The sequence below is a fragment of the Aquarana catesbeiana genome, linkage group LG07 (assembly GCF_042186555.1).
Source record: "Aquarana catesbeiana isolate 2022-GZ linkage group LG07, ASM4218655v1, whole genome shotgun sequence".
In the NCBI taxonomy this organism is placed as follows: Eukaryota; Metazoa; Chordata; class Amphibia; order Anura; family Ranidae; genus Aquarana; species Aquarana catesbeiana.
In genome coordinates, this window is record NC_133330.1 from 113,967,655 (window position 1) to 113,987,129 (window position 19,475).

The 19,475-nt window shown below is 42.2% G+C and overlaps 1 protein-coding gene across 1 annotated transcript in view; it reads right to left on the reverse strand.

Annotated features, from left to right (window-relative positions):
* ADSL (adenylosuccinate lyase) overlaps window positions 1-19,475 on the reverse strand; it is a 700,044-nt gene that overhangs the window by 78,824 nt on the left and 601,745 nt on the right. The window contains exon 11 of the mRNA XM_073592652.1: window positions 3,386-3,475. Within this exon, the coding sequence (XP_073448753.1) occupies window positions 3,386-3,475 (90 nt within the window). The remainder of the gene's footprint in view (window positions 1-3,385; window positions 3,476-19,475) is intronic.

The window sequence follows — 19,475 nt, forward strand, 5'->3', positions numbered from 1 at the left end:
CATTTATTCGGTAGTATATGGGGGTCCCTGTCGCTATAAAACGCTGACGGCGAACCTAAATATTTACCTCACTAACTAGCGTCACCAGCGACACTAATACAGCGATCAGAAAAATGATCGCTTAGTGACACTGGTGACAGGGGGTGATCAAGGGGTTAAAACTTTATTAGGGGGGGTTAGGGGGGTATCCTAGACCTACAGGGGGGTAATACTAACTGTCCCAACACTGTAACTGTCACAAACTGACACCAATGCAGTAATCAGAAAAAAAAAAAAAAAAAAACTGCTGGTGTCAGTTTGTGACAGGGGGGGGTGATTGGGGGGGGATCCGGGGGCGATCGGGGGGGGGATCGGGGTGTTTTGTGTGCCTGGCATGTTCTACTGTGTGTGTGTAGTGTTGTGCACTCACATAGCTGTCTTCTCTCCTCGGGCCGGAACGGAAATTACCGAGCCGAGGAGAGATGACATCATTTCCTTTGCTGCTGTTTAGCATACAGCAGCAAAGGAATGTTCTCATTGGCCGGCGGCGATCGCGAGGGGGGGGCCACGAACGGATGGCCTCCCCCTCATCTCCGATCGCCGTGGGAGAAAAGACGACCGCCTCGGGCACCGGGGGGGGGGGGGGGGTCCGATCGGACCCCCCACCCGCGGAAGGCAAATCACGTATATGTACGTGATTTTGCCTGTCCGTGCCACCTTGCCGACGTAAATCGGCGTGAGGCGGTCGTCAAGTGGTTAAGAAACTCTGGCTTCCTTGGGTTAAGCATTGTTTACCTCCATACTTTGACGACAAACTATTATTGCCTTGGTAATTTTACTCTATTTGCCTTGACTATACTTTCTATTCATTTGATCGCATCACCACTTGTAAACCCCCCCTTCACCCATTTCCTTCCCCCCCTTTTTTCTACTCTCTTCTCTCTATCTACTACTATCTACACCAATTTTTTATTTTCTATCTTTCTTTTCATATTGTGTGGTACTTATAAACGGATTATCTCTTCTGTTTTTCATATATACCTATTAGATTTATCTCCTTATTACTGCTCCTGCAAAATGAACCAATAGTCCCTAGCTTACTTTTTTCCTTCTGATGGAATTTTATAATGCTTTCGATGTAATACTTTATTGGTTTACTCGTTGCTCTACTCGTTAAATTTTTACATTGTTATGTACTCATCCTGTTCATAAGTCGATATGTTTAGCTTTATTGCTATTTGAATACTGTACCACCATCCTTATATGTACTCAATTTGTCAATCTTTGTTATATTTACAAAAAATTTAATGAGAAAAAAATCAAAAGGAGCATGATGAAAAAAGATCTCTCAAATTAACGAAATTCTAACTGTGAATGTGGTTTTTGTTCAGGAAAAATCCATACATACTGTAATGAAACCTGTTTAATATGTCTGGTACTACATTCAAATATCAGATCTGGACAAACTTTTAGGGCTGTCTAACTAAATGAGTTGATGCAATGAAGGCAAGAAAAAAAATGTTCTAGGATTATTGACAAGAATTTTTGTAAAAACGTTCATACAAAACTCCACTAGTGTATGCGGAGCCTGAGTTAGCAACTCCTTCTCCAATATACCAAATAAATACCGTATTTATCAGCGTATAACACGCACTTTTTTCCCCTAAAGTCAGGGGAAAATCGTGGGTGCGTGTTATACGACGATCCCCGCTATTTTGTGATCTATCGGAGCGATCGCCGCCGACATTCACATAGCGTGTATTTTTAAATATGGCGCCGCGGAGTTCGGAGGGTCTTGCCCAGTCCCGCCATTGGACCTGTGTTATGTCCATCATAGGGACTGGGCGTGACTGTGAACGGCGCCGAGAAGAGCCGAGAACCCTCGGCTATGTGTATCTCGGCTCCGCCCAGTCACTGTGTTCTCGGCGGCGCTCGTTGAACGAGCGCCGCCGAGTCCCTCCGAACTCCGCGGCGCCATATTTAAAAATACAAACTAAACTTGTGTATGTCGGCGGCGATCATAAAATGTACACTGGGGACAAGGCTGCACTGACCACTGGGGACAAGGCTGCACAGGGGCAAGGCTGCACTGGGGCAAAGCTGCACTGACAAGGCTGCACTGACAAGGCTGCACTGACAAGGCTGCACTGGGGCAAAGCTGCACTGACAAGGCTGCACTGGACACTGGGGCAAGGCTGCACTGACAAGGCTGCACTGGACACTGGGGCAAGGCTGCACTGACAAGGCTGCAGATGGACACGATAACGCTGCATTGATGGGCATTTAAATGTAAGTTTTTTTTCCTTAAACTTCCCTCCTAAAAGTTTTTTTCCTTAAAATTCCCTCCTAAACTTGGGGTACGTGTTATACACCGATAAATACGGTAGTTTAGCCTTGTGGTATTATTTATATGGTATAACCAAGGAAGCAAGTATTTGCATGCAGTATGTCAACCTCCAAATTTCTCTCATAGCTGGCTAGCTTTACCCAAACTATCCAAGAAGAATGCTAACCTAACCCCTACAGGCACAGATATCATGGCGCCAGCATTGCTAGTATACAATTAAGGCTTCATGTACACAGGACATTTTTACAACCTCTCCTGAACTATTTAACTTGACAGATAGTAACCCACATTTAAAATGTTTGTTTTGCTGCGTTTACATGCTGCTTTTTTTGCGGCGTTTTGTCACGTTTGCGTTTAGAAGCTTTAAAAAAAAAAAAAAAAAAATAGCCAAAAATGAAAAACGCCTGTAAACGAAACACGGCTAAACGCGGTAAGCAGTGTATGGAATGCCTCTAAACACAGCTTCTGAATGCATTTTTTTGGGTTAAAAAAAAAGCCTCTAAACGCAGCTGCCTAGAAACTACTATAAACGAATCTGTGTACATGTACTGATAAGATAACAGAGGCGAGTTCAGGAGCAGTTGAAAAAAAAATGCCCAACTGCTCCTAAACGTCCATTTACCAGCAGCAGTGTACATGAGGCCTTACTGGCAGTGGTTTCCACGCTAATTAAGCCTGCTCAGTAATGGTCCTATTCCACTGTATTCAGCAATAATGTCACATTGAATCAGAGGAGATCTAATACCCCAGCAGAGGTCACTATAGAGTGAGGTAGAGGTGTGAAGAGAGAAGGTCATATGAGAGCAATTTTTAAGTAACTTGTATTATCACAGAGAGGCAAAATTTTATGAACAAAAAGTTGATTTTTGCAATACATGCAATAAGGGAATGCAATAAAACAGCATTATGCTTTCTTGGAATGCAAATTTAAAAAGCACAGCATAATTACTGAAACTGTTGTTTTGTCTGATCTCCTACCTTTACTCAGTTAGACAAAACCATGCTCACAGATTAAATTACTCTTAAATAGGAATACAAAGTACAGGGTGCATAACTAACCTGCCTATTTCCTCCACTTTTCACCATTGCCATGATTATATTCTCTGTGGCCATGAAGGGCAGCTCTTGGCGAATTCTCCTTTCAATAACCTGAATGAGAAAGAGAAAAGATGTCAACAGGAGTTCGGACAGAATCAGGTCGTGCGCATTAGGATTCTTATTAATTTCCAACGTAATTTTTACTTCTGACCTTTGCTTGCAATACTGCTGCACACATACTTTTTTCCCCAATATAAACTTTAAAGTGAAAAAAATGTTTGCCCCAAATTCTATCAAAGAAAATAAATAAGCTCAACTCCAGTCAATTTTTTTTCTCCATGCAGTGGGGGCTGTGCCTACAGTGCATTGGTTAACTGCTCATTTTGTCTAGGGATGCACTCATCTGATCCTTCGATCCTCCGGAAAATGGCGACCCCCCCCCCCCCCCCATGTCCAGCGGTGGACTGTTTCGGATGTCATCACGTCCAGAGCTGGTGTATGGGTGTGATGGCGCCAGAAACATTTCATCACACAAGAGACCCCGGGGTAGGGGGGCTGGAGTCGCAGGGACCGCTTTTGTGCTGGGGGGATTGAGAGTACATTTCGATTCTCCAATCCTCTAGACAAAAACGAGCAGTTATCCCATGCAGTGCAGACACAGCCCCTCTCCATGGGGGGGGGGGGGAATTTACATAGTTACATAGTCGGTAAGGCTGAAAAAAACACAATAGTTCAACCTGTGTATGTGTATCAGTGTCTATAATGATTTCTTATAACCCTGTATGTTGTGTCCTTTAAGATGTACATCTAAGATGCTTTTAAAAATATCCATTACTCCCTGCAGCCACCAATTGTGGGAGAGGGTTCCACATCTTTATAGCCCTAACAGTGGGGAACCTCCCACGCACAGTTTAAGGTTAAACCGCTTCTCCTCCAGTCTCATTGTGTGCCCAGTGTCCTTTTACACTCCCTGGGACTCGACAGTTTGTATCTTATTCTGGGATCCCATTGAGATATTTGTAGATCGCCATCTTTACCCTCTCAAGCATCTGATCTACAGCGAAAATAATTTTAGTGCGTGCAGTCGTTCCTTGTAATTGAGGTCCTCCAGTCCCCTTATTAGTTTTGTTGCCCTTCTTTGGACTCTCTCCAGCTCAAGCACATCCCTTCAGGGGACTGGTGACCAGAACTGGATGGAAAACTCCAGATGTGGCCTAACCAGAGTTTTATAAAGTGGCAGAATTATAGTTTTATCCCTGGAGTTTATCCCTTTTTTTTATCCATGCTAACATTCTGCCTGCTTTGGTACCTGTAGCTTGACACTGCATGCTGTTGCTCAATCTGTCATCTATTAGCACCCCTAGATCCTTCTCCATTCTTGGTTCTCCACCTAGTGAATATTTTGCATTTATGTTTTTTGCCCCCAAGTGCATTACTTTACATTTCTCAACATTAACCACTTCAGCCCCGGAAGAATTTACCCCCTTCCTGACCAGAGCACTTTTTGCGATTCGGCACTGCGTTGCTTTAACTGACAATTGCGCAGTCGTGCGACGTTGTACCCAAACAAAATTGCCGTACTTTTTCCCCACAAAAGCTTTCTTTTGGTGGTATTAGATCGCCTCTGCGGTTTTTATTTTTTGCGCAATAAACAAAAAAAGCAGCGACAATTTTGAAAAAAAAAAAAAAACGCATTATTTTTTACTTTTTGCTAATATTCCCCAAAAATATATATATAAAAAAAAAATGTTCTCAGTTTAGGCCGATACATATTCTTCTACATATTTTTGGTAAAAAACCCCAAAAAACGCAATAAGCGTATATTGATTGGTTTGCTCAAAAGTTATAGCGTCTACAAAATAGGGGATAGATTTATAGCATTTTTATTATTTATTTATTTTTTAACCACTTCAGCCCCGGAAGAATTTACCCCCTTCCTGACCAGAGCACTTTTTGCGATTCGGCACTGCGTCGCTTTGACAATTGCGCGGTCGTGAGATGTGGCTCCCAAACAAAATTGACGTCCTTTTTTTCCCACAAATAGAGCTTTCTTTTGGTGGTATTTGATCACCTCTGCGGTTTTTATTTTTTGCGCTATAAACAAAAAAAACGACAATTTTGAAAAAAAAACGCATTATTTTTAACTTTTTGCTATAATAAATATCCCCAAAAAATATTTTAAAAAACATTTTTTTCCTCAGTTTAGGCCGATACGTATTCTTCTACATATTTTTGGTAAAATCGCAATAAGCGTTTATTGATTGGTTTGCGCAAAAGTTATAGCATTTACAAAATAGGGGATAGTTTTATGGCATTTTTATTAATAATTTTTTTTTTCTAGTAATGGCGGCGATTAGCGATTTTTATCGTGACTGCGACATTATGGCGGACATTTTTGGGACCATTGTCATTTATACAGCAATCAGTGCTATACAAATGCACTGATTCCTGTGTAAATGACACTGGCAGTGAAGGGGTTAACCACTAGGGGGCAGTGTAGGGGTTAAGTATATCCTGGAGAGTGTTTCTAACTGTGGGGGGGGCGTGGCTACGTGTGACACGTCACTGATCTCTGCTCCCGATCACAGGGAGCAGAGATCAGTGACACTGTCACTAGGCAGAACAGGGAGATGCTTGTTTACATTAGCATGTCCCTGTTCTTCCTCTCCGTGAGGCGATCACGGGTATCCCCGCGGCGATCGAGTCTGGCACGCAATGGGTACGCCCATTTGCCCAGTAGTGGCATTCTGCCGACGTACGCCGGTCGGAAACCTGTTAATAGTAATGGCGGCAATCTGCGATTTTTATTGTGACTGCGACATTATGGCGGACACATCGGACAATTTTGACACATTTTTGGAACCATTGGCATTAATACAGCGATCAGTGCGATTAAAAATACATTGATTACCGTAAAAATGTCACTGGCAGTGAAGGGGTTAACACTAGGGGGCGGTAAAAGGGTTAACTGTGTTCACTAGGAGGTGATTCTAACTGAAGGGGGAGGGACTAACTACAGGACGTGACAGATCGTGGTTCCTAGCTAATAGGAACACACGATCTGTCACTCCTGTCAGAACAGAACAGGGAAGTGTGTGTTTACACACACTCGTCCCTGTTCTGTGTCTCCAGCTCACGATCACTCGTGGCCGGTGGTCATCGTGACCGTCGGCAACGAGCATCGGCACCCCCGCTGTGCAGTGAGCATGCGCCAGTGCGTGGTTTCGCGCAGGGGAGCCAACCTGCCGCAGTAAAACTCAAGCAGCCTCATCTGCCATTTGTCTGCACCCTCCATTATCTTATTCAGGTCATTCTGCAAAATTTCTATGTTCTGATCAAGTCTATTACTCTGCTCATCTTTGTGTCATCAGCAAAAACTGAGACTGAACTAGTTATCTCAGTCTATATCATTTATGAGCATATTAAATACATTTGGCCCCAAGACAGAAGCTTTGGGTACCCCACTCAGCACTCCAGACCAGTCTGATGTTTGTTATTTATCACCACCCTTTGGACCCGTCCCTGTAACCAGTTTTTTGCCCAAGCACAGACCCTATGGTTCAAGCCTGCAGACCTCAGCTTGTATATTAGTCGTTTATGGGGGACTGTATCAAATGCTTTTGCAAAGTCCAGATACACCACATCCACAGGCCTCCCCATCTAGATGGCAGAGTGAAATTGCCTTGCCGGGGCCCGTGTGCTTCCACCCCATAGAGATTGCTGTTGGGCTATAGAACCTCTCATAAGTAGAAGTTGACCGTCATATAAATAGTGTTTTGGGAACACTTAAAAAGGTTTTGGTAACCTTTGGAGAATTTTACAGAGTTTTAGTTCTGTTTAGGACAGAACAAGAGACTGAGGCTCAATGTATTGTGTAAACGGTGTATGATTGTATAACTGCTTTAAAAGTATCATGCTGGATGAATTGCGCTGAGTGTATATGTGGACTGCTGTTTTGTTTCAAGAACCAAAGGGCACACTTGGCGAGTTGTGTTCCCAGAGGTTATAGACACAATTTGGGTAAAGGTTCATATTTTAGGAAAGGTAAACCATATATAGAAGTGTTAAGAATTAATGTACATTGTAAAGTTAATTTCATAGAAGGTTTGTCTGAAACAAGACAGCAGGTCCGTGAAAGAGGTTGTGAATTTATTGTATTATCCAAAAACTCTTGAGCTTGTTCCAAATCTACTTTATTCTGTTAAGGAAAATAAGCACCGCTAGGTGGCAGTCAAGCACTGTGAATTGTTATGTTTTCCTAGGATAATGGGAAAAACGCAGGGTAAAATACCATTACCGAAAGTAGGTAAAAGTTGTAAGGATTTTGTAGCCAGAATATGTGGGACGGATTACTACCTTGTTAAGCCTTGGGTTGATCATATGGCAGGATGGACAGAAGGTCTAGGCAGTTGTAGTCCCTTTCCCCGGGATGGCGCAAATAGCCCCTTCCATATGGACATGATAAAAGGTCTCTGTCTAAATGACAGAGACGCATGGCCATATTATGGTTTGGATCCCCAATGGGACAAGGACTATATGCGAAAGGGAGGAGAAAATTGGTTGACATACGCTCCCTATTGGTATGATAGGACAAATAAGAAAATTAAACTTCCCAAAATACAGGAGTTAGAGAAATCTCTAAACCATGGAAGCTTCGCGGTCACCCTGCCCCCGCCCTATAATACCACTACAACTCCCACTGCCCCAAAAGGTTTATACCCAAGTTTGAATCCTGAGGACTCAGATTTGCTAGCAGGTTACCATGTTACACAAACCAACAACCCTAACCCTAATCCTCCAAATCCTGTTCCCCAAAGACCACAGACACCACCTCCACAGCAACCACAGCAACAGGCAGACAGAACAGCCGTAGTTTCATCCACAGTAAGAGATAAAGAGGACGAGTTGGATGTTGAGGAAGGTAAGGATAGTGAAGCAACGGGAGGATCCCTTATTACTAGTGTTACTGAAAGATCTGGTATAACTAACATAATAAGCCCATCAGGAAAACAAAATGAGACTAGAGCTCAAAGGATACAGCGGAAAGAGAAAGAAGCGGCCGCTGCAACTCAGCAGCTGCCCTTCATGACTGTAGGTGACAGTCTATTAAAGAAAGTTAAGTCGCATAGTTAAAAACTGTTCTAAACCCACTCTCTCTGCACCCGCCACTCTCGCCTACTTGAAAAGAGCTTGTAAAGGCAGAAACTACACGCAGGAGGATATGAGGTTAATTATTGAGGGTGTGGTAGGGACAGGTACAGGTTGGGACTGGACCAAGGTCGGAACTATATCTACTGTAGAATCGGCAGGTACAGCTGCAACCGATTACAAGCTTAACACAGAACAAGGGAGAGATTATATGTGGACTGAATTAACAACTCACGTCTTCATTGCCCACCGCCATAGCATGCAAACAAAAGACAGGAGAAGCAGTTCTTGAATTTTGGAAAAGATTCAATGATGTGTGGACACAGGAAGCCGGTTTGGGTATTCTGCCAGCTATGGATTCATTATTGATCCAGACTTTCCTGAGTAATCTCAAACCCCATTTAGTGGTCCCAGTCAACCCTTCCTAGAACGGACTTTGGCAAAGCACTTTCACAGAAAGATGCAGCAGGTTGTTTTGATATACCCAAACCATCACCTGTCTCCACACAACATTTCCAAGGAAATATGAAGGGAAATTTTAGAGGAAGAGGTAGAGGCAGGTTTAGAGGCAGAAATGGAAGAGGGATGAGTCGCCCTAGAAACAATGGATGTTTCAACTGCGGTGCAGAGGATCACTGGGTGAGTCAGTGCCCTCACCCCACCTCTCCTCAGACTCCCAACTCCAGCTCTGCCCCTAAGCAGACACAACAACCACAGGCATCCACCCAACATGGTCCAACATTTCCAATCAAATGGGGAAATCACAAACAATATCCACTCTCTAAGGAAAAGATGGATGGCATAGTGCCAATGGTGAAAAAGTTTCTGCAGGATGGGATCCTGGAAGAAATTATTTCTCCCTACAACACACCTGTTAACCCTGTAAAGAAGCCGGATGGCTCCTTCAGGTTTGTACAGGACTTGAGGGCCATAAATGACCTCATAATCCCAATAGCACCCATTGTACCTGATGTCCCATCACTCCTGTCCACCATTCCAGCAACAGCCAAATGTTTTACTGTGATTGATTTAAAGAATGCTTTTTTCTCCGTCCCTGTAGATGAGGAGACACGGCCACTCTTTGCTTTTACTGTGTCCATTGACCAACACAATCGCCAGTTTACCTGGTGTAGAATGCCCCAGGGTTACATAGACTCACCTGTGGTCTATTCTATAGTACTCCAAGCCACCCTCAGGCCTTGGACTGCCCCTCATGGTTCTGTACTGTTGGGTTCTGTACTGTTGCAATATGTTGATGATCTTTTGATTTGTAGTTCTTCAGAGGAGGACTGCCGAGCTGATAGCCTATCCTTATTGAAATGGTTACATGTATGTGGTCACAAAGTGTCTAAGAAAAAGTTACAATGGTGTAAACAGGAGGTTGAGTACCTAGGGTTTGTGCTGTCTCCGGGAGTTAGGAAAGTCAGTCACAAAAGAGCTGCGGCTCTAGTGGGTCTGCCCCGCCCACTTACAAAGAAAGACATGCTCACCTTTCTTGGTATGATTGGTTACTGCCGCCAATAGATACCTGACTGTTCTTTCTATGACAATATACTGAGACAAGCAACCCTCTCTGAAATGTCTGATATTGTAAAATGGTCTGATGAAATGTTAAATGCTTTTGCCATGTTGAAATGTGCAATGGTTACCAGCCCGAGCCTTGGCCTCCCTGAATATGGCAAAATGTTTCAGTTGTTTGCCAGGGAAAATTATAGAACCATGGCGGGAGTACTGGCCCAGGAACATGGTGGAAGACTGCGCCCTGTAGCTTTTTTCTCAAGGTGGTTCCAGTACAGGTGCAAGGCATGCCTGCGTGTCTCAGAACGCTGGCTTCTTGTGCAATGGTTGTGGAGATGGCAACACCTTTTACCTTGGGTCATAATACCACCTTACATACTACACACAATGTCACCACACTCCTCAAAACTTTACATGCTCAGCATATGTCAGCACAAAGATTGAGTGGGTATGAAGTCATCCTCCTGTCCAATCCAAACCTGAAAATAAAAAGTTCAAAATCTGGCCTAGCTCCAATTTTGAATGCCTTATTAGTAAAGGAGAACAGGATGACTTACCACCACCTCATGACTGTACACAATCAATACATCAGGACACTCCACCTACAGCAGATATGCGTTCAGTACCAATCCCTACTGCACAGTTTTTGTTTATGGCTCTTGCAGCAGACCAAGTGATAATGTCTATCACGTGGGATATGCTGTGGTCCAACTGCTGGATACTGTCCTCGAGGCCAATCCAATACCCTATCAGTCTGCACAGGCTGCTGAATTGATAGCACTAACCTGTGCATGCCAGCTGTTTGCAGGAAAAGAGGTAAACATTTACACGATTCCAGATATGCTCATGGTATGATCTGGGACCATGGTGTAATATGGCTTTGCAGAGGATATGTGGCAGCAGATGGAAAGAGCATCTCACACTCTGACCTAGTCACAGCATTACTAGATGCAATTCAGTTGCCTTCAAAACTAGCTATCATGCACTGTAATGCCCCGTACACACGGTCGGCTTTTCCGATGGAAAATGTCCGATCGGAGCGCGTTGTCGGAAATTCCGACCGTGTGTGGGCTCCATCGGACATTTTCCATCGGATTTTCCGACACACAAAGTTGGAGAGCAGGAGATAAAATTTTCCGACAACAAAATCCGTTGTCGGAAATTCCGATCGTGTGTACACAAATCCGACGCACAAAGTGCCACGCATGCTCAGAATAAATAAAGAGATGAAAGCTATTGGCCACTGCCCCGTTTATAGTCCCGACGTACGTGTTTTACGTCACCGCGTTTAGAACGATCGGATTTTCCGACAACTTTGTGTGACCGTGTGTATGCAAGACAAGTTTGAGCCAACATCCGTCGGAAAAAATCCTAGGATTTTGTTGTCGGAATGTCCAAACAAAGTCCGACCGTGTGTACGGGGCATAAGGCACATACAGGCCAAATGAAATATATAGCCAAAGGGAATGCACTAGCTGACAGAATTGCCAAAGAAGCTGCATCTACACAAAAGGAAGACATTCAAATGCCCATGCTAACACCTCAGCCATGTTCCCTGAAAGAGACACATTGGCTCACGGAACTGCAGGCTTTTGCCACCCCTGATATTGTGCAATGGAACTGTGATGGAATGCTGCAAAAGGATCCTAAAACAGGATTAATCTGCCAGGAGGGGAGACCGTGTATTCCTGTTGCTATCGCCCCCTGTTCATTGCGCAATACCATGGACTGGGTGACAAGGGATTGGCAGGCCACATGTGAACTCCCAGATGCAGATTTTTTTCATTGCAGGAGTACCTAATCTAGTCAAAGCTTTTGTACGGAGATGTGTAACTTGCATTAGGAAAAATCCAACAAACCCAAAGAAATAAAAACATGAACATCTTGAGTACCCAACAACGCCGTTTACCCATTTACAGATAGACTTTACACATATGCTCAAAGAAGGAAAGAAACAACAATACCTCTTGGTCATAGTGGACATGATGTTACGCTGGCCAGAAATCTTTGTCACCAACAATGAAAACGCACAGACTGGTAAAGATCCTCACACAGGAAATTATTCCTAGGTGGGGATGTCCATTACAAATAAATTCAGACAATGGCCCAGCCTTCACAGCTAAAATCTGCCAAGATCTTGTAAAAGTACTAAAAATAGACTGAAAATTTCACCTCCCCTACCATCCACAGAGTTCAGGGATTCTAGAAATAATGAATAGAACAATTAAAGACAGGATAAGGAAAGCTACGGGTAGGAATTTTGGCAAATGGAGAAAAGTTCTCCCAGATGTATTAGCTGAAATCAGAATGACCCCTCACAGTGTGATGGGTTATTCTCCCTTTGAGGTACTCATGGGTAGGCCATTCCCCACACCGTGGGCTAATCATCCTTTGATGGTGGAGGAAGGTGATTTGGAACAGATACAGGAGGAATATGTAAAAAAAACTGATTGAAACTCTTGATATTGTTGAAAGAAGAGTAGCTCGTACCTCTCCTTCACAGGTACCAACCCACCCGTTCCAAGTCGGTAATCCATGTTATGGTCCAGAGGCTTCAGAAAGTTCGAAAGCCACAAGTGGTTCCATTCGGACCATTGACCAAAGTGGTAGCCGTCACCAGGACCGCCATCCTTACTGAGGAAAGTCCTACCTGGATCCATGCCAGCAGGGTAAAGAATGTTGATCTAAGCCCAGGAACTGAAGAAAGGCTGAAAAGAGGCGAAGCAGGTGTTTAAGTCCTCAAAAGACAAGCATAGAAATTAAGGACAGTGATGTCGCTCATTTCACCACAGACTTCTGGGAAGGCCTTGTGCCTTCTGGTGATGTTTCTACTTCTGATCTTTCGTCCCAGTGTGGATAATAACTAACTGTATCTATCATCCTCATGACTTAGGAGCCTTGAAACTCATATGTGGTAAAAGCGAAGTACACACCAACCATACTGACTTTCACCCAAGAAATCACAGTAAAAGAGATGTTTCTAATGAATTGATCAAAGAAACAGGTTTTTCTGGAAAAATGTTACTGTTAAAATTTAAATATGCTTATGCTAGAAAGTCAGGATATGAAAAATGCTGGATTTGTTGTAAGTTACACCCAGAAACTGCTAAGATCCCACTTTTAGCTGTCCCTCTAAACCTCAAGTCATTACTGAAAAATACTCTAGTCTTAAGTATTAAGAATGTCTCAGAAGGATACCGCAATCTGAGTATTATGTTTTACACTTTAGGAATGGCACATGAACCCGAGTGGTGTGTTCAGTTAGGCAATACTTCCAAAGGAGTAGGTATGTGCTCCAAGTCAGTATTTAACATTTCAAAAGGGTATTCCCATCCGCACCAGTAATTTTACGTATACAGGCCAGTTGTGTAGTTACAAAAATCAATCCCTTGACACCACCATTAGTAAACTTAATACATACAGGAATACAACCTCTGGGATACTTGTGGGTAAACTTGTTAGTGCTGTGCTTGAGACTGGAACTGAGCCCCAATGTAGTTCTCTAAGAAGTTTTTCATTGGGAAACAATACATACATATGCTGTGGAAAAATTTGTTACCTATGGATCCCCGCAGGAGTGAAAGGATGGTGTTATTTAGCACAGTTACTACCAGTCATGTCAGCCCTGGGCCAGACTAGAGCATCACATACAAGTTACTTAAAGTCCAGTACATAGGTTAACTTATAAATACAAGAGAGAAAACCCACCTGTTTTCTGCCGCGGATAAGGCATGGGCATGGTTTCCATCCTGGACAGGATGGGGCATAACCATGATGGACAAATTAAATAACTACACTAGTCTAATAAATTATGTTATGGAAAAAAACTCCCAAGATATAGAACTACTCAATGTCGATCTCAAAGCAATTAGAAGACTACTAGAGTTACACAAATTACACAGCTATTGAAAGCATGAGTGCAGCTCTAACGGGTTTATGTGAAATGACCCAGGATTCTGAATGTTGTACATGGATTCACAATACCAGCCTGGAAATCCCAGACTACTATGACGTTATTAATCAACACCAAACACGGGTAAATGAATTAATGAAACAAGCAAGGGACGTAGGTAATTATGGATGGAACCCCTTTTCTAGTTTGGGTTTAGGTGGAATGTTTTCATGGTTAAAGGAGATAGTGATTATGATTATCATAGTACTATTGTTAGGATTGATAGGCTACCTGATTTTCAAGCTTATTTTGCTTTGTATTAGCAAATGTACTACACCAGACCAACCTTCTCACGCATATACACAATATCTACAGCTTTATGTAAATGAATACAACGTAGAAAGAACCGTAGATTTCAGGAGGCTGCGGATCTGTAGAAAGTCATATTTATGACTTTAAGAGGGGGTTGAAAGGTTAAGCATCCATCTTGTTATTTCAGCCATCTTCATATTCATAAGTTTCCATTTCACACAATATGTACAGTTTGAGTATCACTTTAGCTTTTCAGAAGACTCTATCAGCATGAATACTTCTAAATGAACTGTTTCACACACTCCTTATCTAAATTCTCAGATTCCCTTGTATTCAACAGCCGGAGAACAAACAACAAAGGCTACTTGTTTTAACCAGCTGTAACTGCATATGAAATTAATGTCTACTGCGCATGTTCTATTATGAATATTCTGTGTGATTTGTAATTTGCTAAGACTATAAACAAAAAAGAGCGACAATTTTGAAAAAAAAAAAAAACATTATTTTTTACTTTTTGCTAAAATAAATATCCCCCCCAAAAATATATATAAAAAAACACCAATTTTTTTCCTTAGTTTAGGCCGATATGTATTCTACATATTTTTGGTAAAAAAAAAAAAAAAAAATCACAATAAGCGTATATTGATTGGTTTGCGCAAAAGTTATAGCGTCTACAAAATAGAGGACAGTTTTATGTCATTTTTATTAATATTTTTTTTTTTTACTAGTAATGGCGGCAATCAGCGATTTTTATCGTGACTGTGACATTATGGCGGACACATCGGACACTTTTGACACTTTTTGGGACCATTGGCATTAATACAGCGATCAGTGCGATTAAAAATGGACTGATTACTGTAAAAATGTCACTGGCAGTGAAGGGGTTAAAACTAGGAGGCAGTGAAGGGGTTAAAGTGTCTCCTAGTTTTTGTTCTAGCTGAAGGGGGATGAGGACTATGCAGGGAAACTAACAGATTGCTGTTCATACTCTGCTCAGAGAACCGGAAACTGTGTGTTTACACACACAGCTCCCGGTTCTCTGTGTGCCCCGAGCGATCGCGGGAACCCAGCGGTGATGGAGACCGCCGGGCACTCGCATCGGCTTGGGGAGCAAGCGAGGGGTGCCTAGTGGCCGTCTATGTTACCGATGTAACAAAATGTCGATTTGCGCAGCCGAGCCATGTTTCCGCAGTACAACTGCGGCGGCTGGTCGGCAATCGGTGTGACCTAAAATATGTGCAGTTTAATTAAAAACTGAAATCTTTAAAGTAAGAAAAAAATACAATTTTACACTAATGTGGTTGCACAAATATGCAAGCCCTGAAAAATACTCCTTCCACCTTGACTAAAACCCCAGATCCGGCTGAAGAAAAATAGCCCCAAAGCATAATGCTGCCACCACCATGCTACACCTGGGTATGGTGTTTTTTTTTGTAATGCAGTGTTTTTTCACCACTTATTTTTGGAATTATGGCCAAAAAGTTCAAACTTGGTCTCATCAGACCATAACACATTTTCCCACATGCTTTTGGCAGACTTAATGTAGGCTTTTGCAAATTGCAGCTGCGCTTGGATGCTTTTTTTATTAACCACTTGCTGACTTCCCTATAGCACGGTTACTGCTACAGGGCGGCAGCTGTGGGCAGAATCACGTATATTTACGCAAATCTGCATTTCCACCTGCAGGGGCGCGGGCGGGTCGCTTCTGCTGTGATAATTCACAGCAGAAGCTAATCTGCGAGTCCCAAGGACTCAATGTCCTCCTGTTCTGGACAATCATTAGTAAAAGAAGAACAACTGGGATAGGCCTATGCAAATAAGGCATATGTTAGTTGGGGGGGGGGGTAGAGATAAGGATCACTCCTCTCTCTTCCCCTAGTTAAAGCAGCACACAGTAAATATGAACACACTGGCTAGGCTCACAGATAACCCTTTGATCGCCCTGGTCGTTTAGCCCCTTCTCATCCAGTGTCATTAGTACAGTTACAGAGCATATACACTGCTGTGAAAAAGTATTTGCCCCCTTTCAGATTTCTTTTTTGCATATTTGTCACACCTAAATTACTCAGATCAAACACATTTTATTATTAAACAAAGGTAGCCAGAGTAAATACAAAAGGCAGCTTTTAAATGATGGTTTCATTTATTAAGGCAAAAAAACTGTCCAAACCTGCCTGGCTTTATGTGAAAAAGTAATTGCCCCCTAAACCTAATAACTGGTTGTGCCACCCTTGGTGGCAACAACTGCAATCAAGCGTTTGCAAAAACTGGCAATGAGTCTTTCACATTGCTGTGGAGCAATTTTGGCTCACTCTTCTTTGCAGAATTGTTTTAATTCAGCCACATATTGTTGGGTTTTCCAGCATGAACGGCCTGTGTAAGGTCAAGATACAGCATCTCAATTGGATTTAAGTCTGGGCTTTGACTAGACCACTCCAAAACCTACATTTTGCTTTGTTTGAACCATTTGGAGGTGGACTTACTGTTTTGTTTCGGATCATTGTCCTGCTGCATAACCCAAGTGCACTTGAGCTTGAGGTCACAAACTTATGGCCGGACATTCTCTTTTGGAATTTTCTGGCAGAGCTCAGAATACATGGTTCCATCAATTATGGTAAGTCTTCCAGGTCCTGAAGCTGCAAAGCAGCCCCAGACCATTACGCTACCACCACCATGTCTGACTGTTGGTATGATGTTCTTGTTATGAAATGCTGTATTTTATGTCAGATGTAAAGGGATGCACACCTTCCAAAAAGTTACATTTTTGTCTCATCAGTCCACAGAAGATTTGCCTAAAAGTCTTGGGGACAATCAAGATGTTTTTTGGTAAATGCGAGAAGAGCCTTTGTGTTCTTTTTGGTCAGCAGTGGCTTTGGCCTTGGTACTCTCCCATGGATGCCATTTGTTCCCAGTTTCTTCCTTATTGTTGAATCATGGACACTGATCTTACCTGGAGGCACGTGAGGCCTGCAGTTCTTTAGATGTTGTTCTTGTTTTTTTTATGACTTTCTGGATGAGTCATTATCATGCTCTTGGAGTAATTTTTGTAGCCCGGCCACTCCTGGGAAGGTTCACCACTGTTCCAAGTTATCTCCTTTTGTGGATAATGGCTCTCCCCGTGGTTCACTGAAGTTCCAAAGCCTTAGAAATGGCTTTGAAACCCTTCCTAGACCGATAAATGGACATAACTGTTTCTAATCTGTTCTTGAGTTTTTTTAGATTGTGGCATGATGTGTGGCCTTTCATGATCCATTAGCATGCTTCACTTTGTCAGACAGCTTCTATTTATGTGATTTCTTGATTCAACAGGTCTGGCAGTAATCAGGCCTGGGTGTGGCAAGTTAAATTTAACTCAGCTTTCCAAAAAATTGTGGTTAATCACAGTTCATTCATGATTCAGCATGGGAGGGGGCAATTACTTTTTCACATAGGGCTAGGCAGGTTTGAACAGCTTTTTTCCCTTAATAAATGAAATAATAATTTAAAAACTGCATCTTGGATTTACTCTGATTATCTTTGTGTAATATAAAAATTTGTTTGATGATCTGAATCATTTAAATATGAGAAATATGCAAAAAAAAAAAAAAAAAAATCATCACTGTGTGTGTATGTATATATATATATATATATAGTTTTTTTAATTCTTTTTATTGAAATATTCATAATAAAAGTTATAAACATTAAAACAGTCAACAGTCAGCACTACAATACACCAGCACCAGTGAACAATGCCGCTCCAGACCATATCAGTGACCAGCTTCTTGTAAAGAGGTAAATAAGGAAAATAAAGCACACATTTACAGAGTCAAATCGCATCACCCCAGTGACAGTGCAAAATGTTAGCACTGTATTAGGGTCATTGGTTCCAAAAAGTGTCAAAAATGCCAATTAGTTTTCAACAGTCCGCTGCAATATCGAAGTCCCACTATAAGTCACTAATCGCCACCGCCATTACTAGTATATAAAAAAAAAATGAATAAATAAAAATTCTATAAATATATACCAAAAAACATGTAGAAAACTACATATTGGCAAAAAATTATAAAGAAATTTGATTTTTTAATTAGTTTTTATTAGATATGTTTAGATATGCTCAAAAAGTGGCCTGGTCAATTCTTCCAGAGGTTAAGTGGTTAAGAAAAGGCTTCCATTTGCCACCTTACCCCACAGCCCAGACATATGAAGAATATGGAAGATTATTGTCTCATGTAGTACACAACCGGTACTTGCCAGAAATTCCTGCAGCTCATCTAGTTCTATAGGCCTTTCGTGCACACTGGGGCTCTTCTAAATGGGTTTTCTCCTGGCAGAAGAAAAGCAGTTTCAAAAACATCCATAAGCCACATTTTTTAAGGGCGTTTAGGCACATCAAACGCTTGGGTGTTTATTAATTTAATTATTAATTTAATTGGTTAGAATATTCATTTATTCTGGCCATTGAAATGAAAAAACACTAAAAGTGCCTAGCGTTAGTTTTTTTTTTCTTTAAAGTGGAAGTAATGAATATAACCCATTTTTACCTATAGGTAGTGTAAATATCTCCTAAAGTGCACCGTTTAGGAGATATTTACTCTGCATAAAGCCAGCGACATCACTGGCGCATGCGCGCTGAAGGAACGGCCACCGGGCTGTTCCTTCAGAGCCCTGTGCCGTAAACGGTGGCCCCTGTGCGCATACGTGGGAGTGATGTCATCACGGCTCCGGCCAGCCACAGAGCTGGAGTCTGCAAACCCGGAAGCAAGACAGGTGAAGATGGAAGCGCCTGCAGCTCTGACATCAAACTGCTGGAAGGGCTTCGTTTTCAGGTACATTTAACATAATGTGCTAGTATGCGGTGCATACTAGCACAATATAACTATACCTAGCAGGGTACAAAAATACAAAAAAAAAGTCCAGCAGTTTTCAACCGCTCTAATGCTCCTCTCCTGAAAGCACAGGTTTTTTTCTGCCTCTAAACTTCTGTAAACGCCTATAGTTTGCATGGACACATAAGTTAACATGGAGGGGACGTTACAGGCAAAGAAAAAAAAAAAAGCTTAAAGTGGAACTTCACTCATTTTTTCATCTTCCCATATATTAAATGCTCTGCCGTTGTTTTAACTTTGGATAGTAAAACATTTTTTTTTCTACCAGTAAATACCTAATACAGCCCACTTCCTGTTTCTTGTCTGGTAAAAATCCTAGGCTTATGACATCACGCACAGCGCTCTCTCACTCTGCCAGAAAGGGAGGAGGGATGAG